The 16,440-nt window shown below is 42.5% G+C and overlaps 1 protein-coding gene across 6 annotated transcripts in view; it reads left to right on the plus strand.

Moving 5' to 3' along the window:
- The window catches only part of mtmr4 (myotubularin related protein 4), a 71,475-nt gene that overhangs the window by 40,558 nt on the left and 14,477 nt on the right, over window positions 1-16,440 (plus strand). For all 6 annotated transcript variants that reach the window (XM_080779544.1, XM_080779545.1, XM_080779541.1 and 3 more), the window contains 6 exons: window positions 1,172-1,285; window positions 2,822-3,012; window positions 9,663-9,791; window positions 11,630-11,741; window positions 13,776-13,971; window positions 15,892-16,077. In XM_080779544.1, coding sequence (XP_080635670.1) covers window positions 1,172-1,285; window positions 2,822-3,012; window positions 9,663-9,791; window positions 11,630-11,741; window positions 13,776-13,971; window positions 15,892-16,077 — 928 coding nt within the window. The remainder of the gene's footprint in view (window positions 1-1,171; window positions 1,286-2,821; window positions 3,013-9,662; window positions 9,792-11,629; window positions 11,742-13,775; window positions 13,972-15,891; window positions 16,078-16,440) is intronic.

The following is a 16,440-nucleotide window of genomic DNA, read 5'->3' on the forward strand; positions in this document are numbered from 1 at the left end:
GTCCTATGCTGTTTGTGTGAATAAGCAAGACCGAGATTAGAGCAGCCAGAGAGAGTATTGTGTCAGAGGTGACAGACACACAGGACAACTGGCTAATTAAATGCGCCATGACCTGCTGAGGCCTATGACTCAGCACTGTGTAGCTTCTCTCTCTCTCTCCGTCATTGTTTCCCTCCCGAGCAGTCATAAGACAAACGGCAGGTGAATAGAGCACCAAGTCTGACATCAATATCGCTAGAGGGCGCTAAATCCATGGGTTAGTGATCTTAGATCGCCTCATATAAGAAACTGTGTTTGAAAATCCTGGCGGTTTCACTCATGCATATGAAGAATCCATATGACTGAATCCAGAAATGACTGAGAGAAAACGCTAATGTTACTGCTGCCCAATTTTAGCTAGAAATCGACTGTATCAAACATGACTGACTGACTATCGTAAACGATACCTCCCAGACAATATTGCCAAGACAGTTTGTTTATTTCTGGACCATAATTCTTATATGAGACGATTTCTAAGAGAAAAACGTCCACGAACCCCTTGGAACCAGGGGATGAGCGAGTGACCTACAAGCTGATCTTACGAGCTTGTAGATCTGCTATTTTAGAATAATCGTGAAAATGTGCAGCAAATATTTGAATATATATTCTTTCAGAACGAACGTTTTTAACTCATACACACACCGGTATATCACCGTTTAGTTTCCTACTGAACTGGTCTCCGTTGCTCTCCTCTCCTAGCTGGATATATCACTGTTTAGTTTCCTACTCACTGCTCTCCTCTCCTAGCTGGATATATCACTGTTTAGTTTCCTACTCACTGCTCTCCTCTCCTAGCTGGATATATCACTGTTTAGTTTCCTACTCATTGCTCTCCTCTCCTAGCTGGTTATATCACTGTTTAGTTTCCTACTCATTGCTCTCCTCTCCTAGCTGGATACATCACTGTTTAGTTTCCTACTCATTGCTCTCCTCTCCTAGCTGGTTATATCACTGTTTAGTTTCCTACTCATTGCTCTCCTCTCCTAGCTGGATATATCACTGTTTAGTTTCCTACTCATTGCTCTCCTCTCCTAGCTGGATATATCACGGTTTAGTTTCCTACTCATTGCTCTCCTCTCCTAGCTGGATATATCCCTGTTTAGTTTCCTACTCATTGCTCTCCTCTCCCCAGGCTGTGCTCCAGCTACCCCCAGAAGCTCCTGGTCCCAGTGTGGATCACTGACAAAGAGCTGGAGAGCGTGGCATCGTTCAGGTCCTGGAAAAGGATCCCTGCGGTGGTCTACAGGTGCGTTTACACAGACAGTACTCAACTTCTTTTGTATTCCACTGTTGATTTTGGCAGAACATTTTGATTTTATAATTTTAGTCATAGTATAGTCACATTGGAAGGTTTTGTGTTTGTCTAGTTTTAGCTCAACTAAATATCATACGATTTTAGTCGACTAAATCTACAGGTGATTTAGTCAACTAAAATGTATTTTCGCAGGCATTGATGCCGTCGTAATGACTTTTTACACTGCTATACACTGCTATTGAAAATACCTATTTTCAGCATGCAACCACGGGTAAAATGACTTGTCTTACTTATACTGGATCTCTTGTCCCTCCCTAAATTTTTCATTTTACAATTGTCAATACTAGTCCTTACCCGTTCTGAATTATGAACAGCAAAGGATGTTGGCCACTGTCTACTGCCCCATCTGGTGGAGTCATGTTAATATAAGGTGCATTTATAGATAGATATTTGGTCTTAGTTTTAGTTGTCATAGCTTAGTTTTAATTTAGTTTCTATTTAGATTTCCACTGTGAAAAAAAGTAGTCAATTTTTCATATTAGTCGACGTAATCAACATTCATAAAATAATTAATGATAACAAATCAAAATAATATAGCTGCAAGCAGCAATATGGGGGCCAAGCAATGCAATATGCAAAAATTAGTGGAGGCACATGTGCAAGCAAGTTTCATGGCTGTAGGCCAAACGGCATGACTTATGCCTGTTCAAAGTTCAAACAATTGCAATGCCGCCCCCCTTTGGCCAATTGGAGTAAGATTGGCTTCAGTGCTATTGGAGTGACCCTCTACCATACTGAAAAGTTTGGTAAAAATGTGACTCTGCATTCATGTGGTAAGGCCATAATTTGCGACAATCATTGGCTCATCTGGGTTTTTTTCCACATACAAACTTTTCTTTTCTCCAAAAGGGTTTTGAGATATTGGTCTCAAAGGCAAAGTTTGTGGGTAGAATGTTTTGTGCAGATCCCAGGAGAAGTTTGCATTTAACTGTTTTTCAGATCATTCAAAACAGCAGAAAGTGGCAAAGTTGTTCCTCTTGTGGAGATGCATCTGTTTAATTAATTTTCATGGCTGTGGGTCAAATAGTTCATGAGCTATGCCTGTCCAAAGTTTGCATTTTTTAGGGGCACTTACCCCTCCTATGCCCAGTTTGTGTATTTGTTTGTACCCCATAGTGATGACTTTGATTTGCTGAGCACGGAATTTGATGATGTATGATGATGAGAGCGCCCCTCACTTCACACAAGTGTGATTTTTCTATGTTATAGTGCCACGCTTTTGCCAATGGAGTTTCGTTTCTTTGTCGTTTGGCATAGCACTCGACCATATTATTTCCGAGTTTCGTAAAAAAGAAATAGACGGTTAAGGTCGTAACTCGTAAGAGCAGGATTACACCCCCTTGTTTGTGTCATACTCTAATTACGCTGCAGCACCAGTTGTTTAATTCACTGTAATAATGCTGTGTAAAGTGACCGGTCTACTTCCTTGTGTAAACTGACCATGTGGTGGTCCTTCCTTTGTGGCAGACACCAGAGGAACGGGGCTGTGATCGTCCGTTGCAGCCAGCCTGAGATCAGCTGGTGGGGCTGGCGGAACACGGAGGACGAGTACCTGGTGACCTCCATCGCCAAGGCCTGTCTCATGGACCCTGGTACCAAGGGCAGCGGAGCCCGGCCCCGCAGCCAAGGCCCCGACTCCTCCTCAGACAGTGACTTTGGTAAAATGCAATTCTAGGCACACTTCACCCCTTTTGCAACCAGATCTTATTTTAATGATGTTAGGGAGACAAGAAACACTTTTCTAGGTTTTTTTATGTGGGTAATATGTGTTTTTAGATATTTTAGTATTTCAAACTTCAAAGTGGGCTCACTTACTTCTTGGACTACATCAAGGAGGTTTAAAGAAGGAAGTGTCATGGTCACGTGACTGTGCTGCGCCATGACACTTTCATGGGAGCCAAATCTCGCACCGGAAGTTACATGAATACAAAGCAGTGAATGGAGCAAGCTGGACCAGCTCATAACAAACTATTTATGAACCATTGATACCTGTGTCACAGTTCAGGCATATAAAAGAAGATATATCACAGTTTGTTTTATAATCACTTGCTTTTCGATGTGCACAGACTTTGAGAGCTGTTTCATTGTAAGTCAATGAAAAGCATATTTTGAATTATCAATTTCTAATCACTGGAGCAATTCGTTTTTATTTCTTGTCCACATTTGGAGTTGCAAGACAACCCAAACCTCTACAAATGTGGTGTTACCTTTAAACTCTGAATTGAAGGTTCTATTCCTGATGTCAACTTTTGCTATCGTTTACATATGTTTTTTGTTTAGCCTAACTCACACTGTCTCATTCATTCAACCCCAACTCAAATGTATCCCAATTAGACTGAAGGGAACCACACACGGATAATGAAGCTAAACACGATTCAATGTGTTGGGAATCTGCCATTCTCTATTCATGCCCCTATTCAATGGGGTGCGGTGTTGATTGTCAGCAGCATAGACCGACGGCATTCACTAGGGTTAAATCACTTTAGCATGTGCCATTTTAGAACTTGGATGCAAGTTCTGCATGTATTGTTTGTTGATGACCGTAATTCAAGGACAATTATAAAGTCCTTAGCTCCTGACCACACAGCAGCCACACTGCCACAGTATACTTCCAAATCGATGTCTCAACATTCTGGGGCGAGTGACGAAGCCTGGACAACACAGCAGTTGGCTAAATGTTAAGGGCCATTGACCGGTCTCACACACAATCCCAATATGGCATCTTCTCAAAGGCTAGCCTCACCGGTGTGAATGAGACTCTACTACAGTGCTTCTCAAACGTTGTGAGCTTCAGTACCCCCTTTTCCTGATTTCTGCCTGAGTCGATTAAAGGGTATACTTTCCCCTTTAATCGACAACATTTTGATTAGAAAATACTGACATTGTTTTGGCATCTATTGTTGGGTATTAACTCGAACCGTTTTCTCGACCAGCATCAAATTGGACACCGCTCTAATGGAACCAGTTGAGTAGTCTACGTGCTACGCAGGTATACCCCAATAAGAAATCTCCATGGTTTTCCCCATGGTTTCCGTATGCATACAGATTAATTAAAATAACAATCACACTTGTGTAAAGTGAGGGGCGCTCTTATCATCATACATCATTTTACATCAGCCATCACATTCAGTGCTACAAACTCATTCCTTACACACATACAATACACACAAAGCAGTTTTACACCCCTGCACACCAATGCAATAAACTAGACTACACCACTGAATGTAACACAGAGAATCAAAGTCACTTCATTTCATCAAGTCCAATTTTGCACAGAACACCCCACCCCCTGCTTTGTTTCTTTGTTGAGTCAGTTGGCAGAGAGGCACAAACGGTTGGGCGAGACACAAGGGAGAAAGTCATGGTGGGATTCGGTCCCAGACCTGAAAAGGGTCCATTTGGTCCCAGTGGTGAGGCTATTCAACCACCCCAATGTCAGTGACAATACAATATCAACCTGCTGAGCTGAGAAATAAAATGGATTTAGTAGAGCAGTCAGAGACATCACGAGACATGGCCAAAGCAGGGGCATATCGGTGTGAGGCACAATGATGTCTCTTCATCATCTTATCTTCATTCATCCTCCTCCTGAACCCACCTCTCCCACTTGTCAATGTCATTGTGAAGTTGCCCGAGGGCCAAGGCTCCAAAAACAGTCAGTGATGCTTTTTGGTGGCTTTTATTGCTCCAAACCTCCAGCTCCAGTGTAGATATTCACCACGGAAAAATCAAACAGCAAAAATAATACTGGCCAAAATACAAAACAAAGAACTCAAAAATACTTAATGTACAACATAGGAAAAAGGAAAAATAACAAACTACACTAGGCTATGCCCATGACCTGGGCCCTAGCAGCTCTCTCACGGGGCTGTCAGCATGATGCCTGCCCCAGCATAACTGACTAGCTCTGCCTGCAGTCTCCCCTTTATAGGATAATAATAATAAATAATAATAATAATAGCTCAGATTTATATAGCGCTTTTCTAAATACCCAAAGCGCTTTACAAGGGAACACTAGGAACAGACTTTATTAAGAGAAAAATAAAACATAACAGATACAGGGTTAAAAAGATAAAAGGATAAACGAGACGTCAACTGGGGAAAGCTATTTTGAAGAGGTGGGTTTTGAGTGAGGTTTTGAAAGAGAGGAGAGAGGGAGCAGCTCTGAGATGGTTGGGGAGTTCATTCCAGAGTTTGGGGGCCGAAACGTAGAAGGCCCTGTCCCCCCAGGTGCGGTACTTGGCCTTGCGGACCTTCAGGAGGTTGGCTTCACTGGACCTGAGGGAGCGGGGGGGGACATATGGTTCAAGAAGATCGGAAAGGTAGGGGGGAGCCAGGTTATTGAGAGCTTTGTAGGTGGTGAGCAGGATTTTGTAGTGAATTCTTTGTTTGATGGGAAGCCAGTGTAGGTCGTGGAGGACGGGTGTGATGTGGTCTCTGGAGCGTGTACTGGTGAGCAGGCGGGCAGCGGAGTTTTGCACGTGTTGTAGTTTATTGAGGACTTTGGAGGTGGTGCCATTGAGTATACTGTTGCAGTAGTCAATCCGGGATGTGATGAATGCGTGTATGAGAGTTTCGGCGGCAGTGAGAGACAGAGAAGGCCGGAGGCGGGCGATATTCCTGAGGTGGAAGAAGGTGGTTCTGGTGATCTGGTTTATGTGGGGGAGGAATGAGAGGGTGGAGTCAAATGTGACACCAAGGTTACGGATGTGGGGGAGGTTGTAACAGTGGAGCCATCGATATTGAGGGTGAAGTTCTGGGTGGAGCTGGTGAGAGAGTTGGGGCCGATGAGGAGGATTTCAGATTTGTTGCAGTTTAGTTTTAAAAAGTTCTTTTGCATCCATAGTTTGATATCAGTGAGGCAGGTGGTGACCACCCACAGAGAAGCAATTAAATAGAAACAGTTGATCTACAAGCTCACAGCTATCAGCTGAACCTGAATAGGTAACCCCACACCTGGATGTTCTATTTTAGATTATACATCACTAGAATTTCGTGCGCGCTACGCGCGCACTCATCCCAGAGCGACTTTGCCACGCACTATGGGAAGAAATAAATGGCGGGAGTTGACTCCACATGTAGTAACGAATGGGTTATTGGAAATGTACCATTGTTTTGTCCTGAATATTTCCACAGCCTAAGTACTAAAGGATTGTGACTGTGGGACAGACATACAGTCTGACATACAATAGGCTACACGTGTGCACAGTGAATAAACAATGACCTATATGCCCAGAGTTCTTAAATTAACATAGTTGGATTTTAACAGAAAGACAATGCCATAAATCAGTCAAAGTAAGTGACAGACTCAACAGTAGCACACAGCATGCAAGGCAGCGATGCATGCATGCAAACATGTTTGTCCAGCTGAGATTTAGTGTCTCCATCTCTCTGTGGAAGAGGTTGCACATGACCTGTACGGCCACACTGAGGCGCTCCAACACAAACACAGACACAAAACAACACCACGCTGTTTGTCCAGTTGACCCAAATCAACACCAATACCTAGCCTGTTTGTCCAAAACACAGTATCTGCTGGCCACGTGTCTACTTCGCCACAACCTAATGTTAGTAACAAATGTAGGGGAGAGCCGGCAAGGTTGTAACGCTTCACGGTTGTAACATGGACGTTATATCTTGATTGGTCAACGCCACCATGACGCCATCGCGTCAGTATGTGTACAGCAACGTACTCTACGTGGCCAGGAGTTTGAAGTTTGAAGTGTTTACCTTCAAAATGCGTCTAATTTTACACCTGGAGTATATGTGTGGTACAATTTTTGTCTTTGGTGTTGGTGAATAAAAATCCACATGGATGTGTTCATGCTTATGTTCTTCATTAGTTTGCATCGTGTTTAGACGGAATTCACGTTCATTCTGGTCTGTAAGCAACTGCAAAGAAAACTTGCAAAAGCGGGTCATTTGTAACATGTGTTACAAATGGTCCGCTTCCATTCAATGCCATTATATGTAATATTTACATATTTGACATATTGGCCAATATTATATGTTCTGAAATGGTATTGTATCGTGTAGTGTATTCTGAAATTAGTTTAGGGTTGTATAACGTTGTACAACTCAATCAATCAAACGTTTGTTTAATCAATGTATTGCCCCATTGAAAAAAAAGAAATGGCCAAACTGGTACTGGTACACCCGATACTATTTAATATTTCCCTTATGTTTGATACATTTTCTTATCACATCCATGGTATAAAAACAATGCTAAGGAGTTGCTTCAATGAAATGTAATTGCTTTAAGCTGAGAACGATATGTTTAATGGTGTTTTTTAGCGTTGTTACATTTATCATGCATGCCGTTACAATTGATCCGATATGCGCAGCAAATGTAACACTGAAACAGCGTCCACGTTCGGTTGAATAACTCCCGACCTGTTTTATCAAAAAAATAACTTGAAGTGGTTTATGGTAGCTGACATGTGTAGGTCCGTTGCCTGAAAATATTACATGTGTAGCTAAACGGATCTCTGAGTAAAAGAATGAAACGTGCAAAATGTTACATCCTTGGCGGCTCTCCCCTATTAGTTTACTCACAGCACAGCACCGTCACTCCTGTCAGTTATTTCGTCCTAATAACTTGAAGTGGTTTATGGTAGCTGACATGTGTAGGTCCGTTGCCTGGAAATATTACATGTGTAGCTAAAGGGATCTCTGAGTAAAAAAATGGAACGTGCAAAATATGTTCTAAAATTGTATTGTATTGTGTAGTGTATTCTAAAATTAGTTTAGGGTTGTATAACGTTGTACAACTCAATCAATCAAACGTTTGTTTAATCAATGTATTGCCCCATTGAAAAAAAAGAAATGGCCAAACTGGTACACCCGATCCTATTTAATATTTCCCTTATGTTTGATACATTATCTTATCACATCCATGGTATGAAAACAATGCTAAGGAGTTGCTTCAATGAAATGTAATAGCTTTAAGGTGAAAACGATATGTTTAATGGTGTTTTTTAGCGTTGTTACATTTATCATGCATGCCGTTACAATTATTCCGATATGCGCAGCAAATGTAACACTGAAACAGCGTCCACGTTCGGTTTAATAACTCCCGAGCTGTTGTGTGTATTGCGTGGTGAAAAGGCCGTGTGTTTGTGTTGTAAACAACTCATGTTATGTCTGCGCACACTGTATGTTGCTATGGCTGCTGACGTTAGCATGTGTGCTATCAGGCAAAAGCTGAGATAGATATGCAACTACTACTGGGGAAAATGCCATACAAAACACAAAACCTAATTTCGGAATGTTATTGTGACCTATTGAGCACAATCAGACCATCATGATTTGCTTGCTGGACCTATAATTAATTTATTAGCATTAAATGTCCACTCGCCCATCCAAAAGAAAAGCAAGATGGCTGCGACAGATTGTGAGCGCGACGGACTACGGAGGCCAGGAGGAGCAGAGCTGGTGACGTAAGAGGCAGGCAGTGTTGCCAGGTTTGCGAATTGTAAGCGAGTTGCAGTGTATGCAAGTAGCGTGGTTAAATTCCTTGTTTCTCGGCGTGTTGTGGCACCCGTTTATCTGCTGGCTCGATCGTGATTTTCATAAAAGTAATATTTGCAGAGTAAATAAGAAACTTGAACGGCTAAAAAATAGGCTATGTCAGTTCGGGGAGGGTGGCGAATTTATTTTGCATATAGAGATGTGTGGTAAAAGTGTGGTTCGGTCGGAGATAGAGCATGAAGAATGAGTATGGGTACACCTTTTCACTTGTATAGTAGATATGGGGTTACCTTCATTTCCCCAGATAATAGACATACTTTACACTTGACATTGTGGAACACCCCTACTCCTCAACAGTACTTGGCACCTTCCCCCCTTCTTAAAGTGCCAGCACTGGAAAGGCCATACAAACACTGAGGTTGCAATAAACACAGGTTAATAAACGGAATGTTTTCCCTTTGTGCATCATTTCATTTGTACATCCTGTAAATGCATACATCAACAGTATTGACATTATATGATATGATTATATGGACCTATCTGCCCCACTACCCACAGTCTGTGTGGTGTTGCGTGCGTGCAATGTCCTTAATCAGTGTGTGTGTGTGTGTGTGTGTGTGTGTGTGTGTGTATAGGGCACGGGCTGCCCCGTGACAGTCATCATTGCCAAACCCCATTGTCACGGGCCAGGCCAGCCCGTGCCCCATAGACACAATGATTGAAGGAGTTTTTTTGTATCGACACTGAAGTTGAATTGTTTGTCACCTGTAACCTCCGGCAACAGGCCAGCATTATCACACCCATCTCCCTCTCTCTCTCTCTCTCTCTCTGGACCCAGACTCCTCTCTGATAGGAAGCCCTGGCTCTGATGACAGCGCCGTGCCCCAGAAACTGTTGATCCTGGACGCCCGCTCTTACACGGCTGCAGTGGCCAACCGGGCCAAGGGTGGAGGCTGCGAGTGTGAGGGTAGGTGTCTCCACACATACCTAACTAGAAATGCACTCTGTCGAGGTGCCAACTTGTGCCTTGCATACAAGTAGGCCATATACATGGCCGACTTGTGTACAAGCAAAGTACTGCTACTAATAGAAGTACTAACTAAACTAAGTACTGCTACTGCCTACTAACTAATATCTATTACAACAGCTGTTCTAAATCCTTTCGACCCGTTATTGACCTTATACCAACCTTGAAACGTACCTTAGTTACGTCACCATCAACATCCAATAAGGGACCACCATTCTTACCCCTACATACATACAGAAACTCATGGAGCACAGATGGATTAAAAAATTACTAACTGTAACACCCACTGGTCTTAATGAAAGAAGTTGATTTTATCCCTTTCTGTTCATTTATCTGTCAAATCAATAAATGGTATCCAGGCCTTGCTGTGAACTTTTACTCCTTTATGGTTTTAGGTTGTTTTATTAATGTCTATTTTTATATCCATTTTACCATTGGGTTTTAGAGGACAATTTCGGACCATGGTTTAGGTATGCGGTGTAGCTTAACTTGGACTCAGGGGGGTGGACGCCTCTGCCTTGCATAGTCCCCAGTGAATAGGCATTTTGCCCTTTACTGGTAACCCTATTTTGGATTAGTTTTAAATATATGAAGGTATTGTGGGCTGGGCTTTTTACAAAAAAGCCCCCCTTTTAAATACTACACACATACATACATACATACATTTCAGAAGTTTTAGCAGTTTTTAAGGACCCACTTTTAGGCCAGTGCACCAGAGCAAAATCTTGCCTTTTTTAAAACCCTACCCATTTTAACCAAATATATACATACATACATACATACATACATACAGTATACATACCGGTACGTACCCAGCCAATCACCAAACGTTTAGCTTAGTTACGTCATCAAGAATGGTGGTCCCTTATTGGCCGGTGGACAACACTGACATACAGTGGACAACACCGACATACATATACATACCCAGCCGATCGCAGTGCTTGCGCAAGTAATAATAATCTTTCCTATCTAGTCTCCTGTCGATCTCCCTTTTCTGTTGGGTGGCATGGTGATTGATGCAGCATGCATGTCGCATTGATACAATGTTGTGAATGAATGTTACAATGTGGAACTCTTTCTAAAACTCAACAGGTATGTTGTAAAAATGTAATCATGTGGATCTCGGAATCCATAATGTTAATGGTTGTGGTTCCTATGTGGATCTGGGATCCAGGTGGCCAGCCTATGACATAGTATGTTGTCTACCATGTATGACTCCAAATTTGGACAAGGTTTTACCCTGGTCCCAAGTCCTATTTTCTTCCATTATAAAATGTAATTTGTCCAGCAGTTTGCAAGATTAGCACACCCACTCATGCACGCACACACGCGCACACACACATTATAGAAAGATAGTCATAGCATGATTTTCTTCTTATACACCTAGAGTTTTGTGTTTGTACCAGTTGTTAGACTGTTTTTGAGGGGTGCTAGCCCCTCCTATATTCAGCTATTAGTGTAGATTTTCGTCTTACACAAACATTAAATTCCCATTGACAATGAATGGAGAATTTACGTCATGTGTCTGAGCAAATTGGTATTTTTGTCTTACACAAAATTCTCATTGACAATGTCCCATTGACAATGTCTATTTTACGTCATGATGATGTACGATGATGAGAGTGGCCCTCACTTCACACAGGTGTGATTGTTTTTCAATTATGGATAATCTTTACGGCCGATTACATGAAACTCACCTCATGGAAACAAGACGAACACTTGTGATTATGGTCTTTGCATAATGAAATGTACTTTTTCTATGTTGTTCTGTGTTTTAGAGTACTACCCTAATTGTGAGGTGATGTTCATGGGAATGGCCAATATCCATGCCATCAGGAACAGTTTCCATGCCCTGAGGACCGTCTGTAGCCAAATCCCAGACCCGGGGAAGTAAGTCTACACTTCTGACCTTTCTCACTCAGACAGACACTCCAGCTTCTCTCTCTCTCTCTCTCTCTCTCTCTCTTTCTCTCTCTCTCTCTCTCTCTCTCTCTCTCTCTCCCCCCTACATACTTCTCTACCTACCTCTCTCTCACACACAGCATGACATATGGCAGTGCTGTCATGTGGTGTTTTTCCTCGAAAGAGGCGCATACCGACACAGGGTTATAGTCTATAGATAACGACCAGATTCAGGCCAAGGCCTCTGACCTGCTAGCCACAGTATCATAGCAGGTGAATGGTTTCATAATCACTGCCATTCTAGACCTTTATGTCCAGAAGTGGGCATAGTAGAGTCAACCAATTCATTACTCGAGTAGAGGCAGGGGTGTCTGCCCACACTTTTAAATGCTACTTTCAACATGACCAGCTTATTTTTCCTATGAAAATAGATTAAATATGTACCTGAGGGGGCTTTGGAATAGCGGAGCTGGCGTTAATACATACAACACACTTGGAATGGGAAATAGAGAATGGAATAGGTAGGGTTTTTTTTGTATTTAATTTGTAATGCTAGCTGACGTTTTTGTGCACAGCAGCACTCTTGAAAACAATATTGCATTGTGGGTTTGAGCTGATGGGTCCTTTTGATGTCAATCAATCAAGTCACCGTAACACATTTGGTGCTAATTGACACTCGTCAATAAACATTAATTACGCAAGGCGCTCATGACGAGTAGGCTTTCCTTAACCCATTCTGACCGGGCACCCATTTTGGTGTTGGCATCATGTTATGCTTTAGCTATTGAAAAATAGCAGATCTACAAGCTCATATCGCGCCACCGAGTGGCGCGATACGAGCTTGTAGGTCTGCTATTTTTGAAAAATTCGAAGAACGACATTTTTAGAATCTGATCTCAGGTCAGAATGGGTTAATCAGACCAGTGTGTGTCCCGTGGAAACCTCGTATGAATCTGATCTCAGGTCAGAATGGGTTAAGGCGTTTGATATCGCTATAAGAGAGCCTCACTGTATTTCATTTTTGGAATCACTCCGGTTACTACGGCCAGCACTACTTCTGTTTCTCCATAGCCATTAGCTTCTGTATTAGTCGCAGCCTTTTCTCTGAAACTACGGCGCTGTCCATGGTTTTGAACAAATCGCCGATGTTCAGAGGTCATTTGTGATTATTTGGTGATCGCGATATGTCTGCTATTTTCAGCATTTCACTATTAGGCCATAAATGGTCTACTAGCTGAGATGGTCTACTATGGTCTACTAGCTACTAGCTGAGATTTTACAGTTTGTAGCGGTCTACAGTACTTGCGCACGCAAGTACTGTAGACCGCTACAAACTGTAAAATCTCAGCTTCTCTGTGAAGGAACGTTTGAAATATTGAATTATTAGTTTTAGCTATTTGCTACGTACCTAGTTTTCGTAGGTAAAAAAGTAGTATTGTGAAGTATGGTAAAAGTTTCTATCTATAAAAGATATACAGTTCTATCGATTTAGAAGTCTCCTGGATCCCTTTTTAGTTTCTCAAAGAAAAATAAATCATCTATCTGATGAAAGAAATAGTTGTAAATAATACGGATGAGTGACGGCTTTCGATGGTGACGTGTATGTCGATCAGTGTCTGGTGGATTAAAGGAAATGCCTATGTATATGTCATTTGTAAATTGATTCGCGCTATACTGTGTAGTGTGGTTACTTTGCGTATGCCCCATTTGATGCGTTTGTATCGTAGCAGGACCCAATGCCAGGGTGTAATTGGTTTTCGATGGTGACGTAATGACGATATGTTTTGTATGTATGTATGCATGCATGCATGTATGTAATCTGACACCACTGCCATGTCAAGCACAGGTAGTCATTACGCCATACTCTGGCACGGCGCATACACATAGAACGGCGACATACGCATCGAAGCACTGGACGAAAACTATTACTTGCAAGCTCTGCTTGCGCAAGTAACTATTGAAGAGACTATGACTAAAAACTCAAATCTAAATTTGCTGTCTCCTGTTTCTGTACGTGTGTAGCTGGCTTTCGGCACTGGAGAGCACCCGCTGGCTGCAGCACCTGTCCGTCATGCTGAAAGCGGCCACTCTGGTGTGCTCTGCGGTGGAGAGGGATGGGCGGCCCGTCTTGGTGCACTGTTCTGATGGCTGGGACCGCACGCCCCAGATCGTGGCTCTGGCCAAGCTCCTGCTGGACCCTTTCTACAGGACATTAGAGGTCTGGAAATAATATAATAACTTTAATTATATAGCAGTGGTTCCCAAACCTTTTCATGTCAAGGACCCCCAAATTGACACTAAATTACCCCCATTTGAAGAGATGTGCCAGGGACCCCCATAAGAGAAGATTCCTATGGCTCTAGCAGTGATTCTCAACCATTTTCATCTCAAGGACCCCAGGTTTTACCTGAATTATGCTACAGTGCCCCAGTTAATGGCATTTCTATCTCTGGGACCCATTATATTGTAAAATCTAATTTAACTGAGAGTGTACAAATGGAATCAAATGGAGCCATTGGGGTCCATTTGGTTCCATTTGCACACTCTGAATTACAGACCAATAAGGGTCCATATGGTTCCTAATTATCATTTAGCTGGGGACCCCCTAGAACTCTCAAGGACCCCTAGGGGTCCCTGGACCCCACTTTGGGAACCACTGTTATATAGCACCTTTTCAAAAACAAGTTTACAAACTGCTCCACAGTAACAATAAAAACAATAAAAGATACAATAAAAACTAAAATAATGTATAAACAGTGCAACAGTTTATAAAAAAAGCTGTGCGACAGGTGAGTTTTTTAGAAGAGATTTAAAAGAGTACCCTGAGTTTACCCGCCTGAGGTCCCCAGGCAGTGAGTTCCACAGCCGAGGGGCCTGTATACGTCTAAAGTCCGGTCGACCTTTGTGACATGGCTAGATTTTGGAACTGTCATTAAAGCCTTTCTTGATTATCTCAGGCAACGTCCTGGCTCCTAAAAGAAGAAATGTTCTAGACTAGAGAACACTGGGGCCGGGACACCATTTTATGGGTCCCCTTGTTTTTGTTTTTGTTTCCTATATTTGGTTTTTAATTATTATTATTTCGAGACATAAAAAAACCTATCAAAAACAAATCATGAATTATTATTATTATTATTATATATATTTTTAATTTCATGACGAAATGCAAAAAAAATCTAAGGAATCCCATAAATTAGAGCATAACGTTTCAGCACTTCTCAACCTACCTTCATATAATTTGTCTCACTAATGTTCATGCCACAAGTCTCATGGGAGGGCTAAAACAAGAATGACGCGTTTCACAGCCAGGTGAAACGAGCGTTCTCCGTTGTGCATCTGTCGCCCCTTCTTTTCATATGATTTTCATGCCACAAACATGTATGTTTCTCTGTCACAACCACCTGGCTGTTGGTTTTGTTCGTTTGCGACGTTCTTTTGTTGGTGCAATCACTGTTTTGTTATGCGTTTCCTGTAGCTCCAGACAGAGTTAGCTCAACATAAGCTTAGGTGGCGTTTCAGAGTATGGGGACACTCGGCCAGCCAATCATGACTAGGTTGTGCATAGGTAGCTCCAACCAGAGCCATAGAGTAAGTAAGACAGAGTTACGACATTGAGGGGGCAGAAAACTGCCCGGTCACATGGTTCATGTAACTAGATTGTCACGGTAATTGTCCAATGCATTCCGTAAACTTCTGTCACTGGTGGACGGTTTCTGAACTGCTCACAGCCCTCCTATGAGACTCGGAGTGAGTAGGAAAAAAACTGTGGTATTTTATCATGAACATTAGTGTGGACCAATTATATGAAGGTAGGTTGAAAAGTGGTGAAGTGGTCCTTAAAGTAGTAGTGAAAATAGATGATCTACAAGCTCACAACGCGGTTCGAAATGACGCGTTGTGAGCTTGTAGGCCTGCTATTTTCCACTAGTTTGGGTCCCATGCAAACATTCATTTTTGGGGATCACTGTTCTAGATAGGCAGATGTACCTTCTTCATCCCACATGTTGCTCATTGTCTCAGATGCCGTTGACTCCATTGGCTGATCATGTTAGGTTTAGCTTGTGTGGGTTGTTTGTTATACCCCCTGAATTGTAACGCATTTCCCCCTAACATGAACTGTCCCACCACGCACGCACAGGGTTTCCAGTTGCTAGTGGAGACGGAGTGGCTGGACTTTGGACATAAGTTCGGGGATCGCTGTGGCCATCAGGAAAATGCGGACGACGTGAGCGAGCAATGTCCCGTCTTCCTGCAGTGGCTGGACTGTGTCCACCAGCTGCTCAAGCAGTTCCCCTGTCTCTTTGAGTTCAACGAGGCCTTCCTGGTAGGTGGCAACCCCCCCACCCCCACAACTGGTGTGCTCGCTCGCCCCGTTCATCAATACAAATACAAACGTAGACTAGCGATGGATAATGTTAAACCATGATGTGAACAAAAAGACTTGATAGGATGTCAAACCACCTTGGTTCGTACATGGGTGACTGGTCTATCTGGCAGTCTGTCACCGCCACCTAGAGACTTGGCATGCACATTACAGCGTTTTCATTAAACGGTCACCCTTTATGTAAAGGCTCGATAAAAAATTAGAACAAAACGGGACTTTACGTTTTCTCTGGAGACTGTTCTCGTATAAAAGTGGTCTTTGTTTGCACTGTCTCATAGCTTCCATTGTTGTTGTTACCTTTTT

Source organism: Protomyctophum bolini, assembly GCF_963924005.1.
Source record: "Protomyctophum bolini genome assembly, chromosome: 13".
In the NCBI taxonomy this organism is placed as follows: Eukaryota; Metazoa; Chordata; class Actinopteri; order Myctophiformes; family Myctophidae; genus Protomyctophum; species Protomyctophum bolini.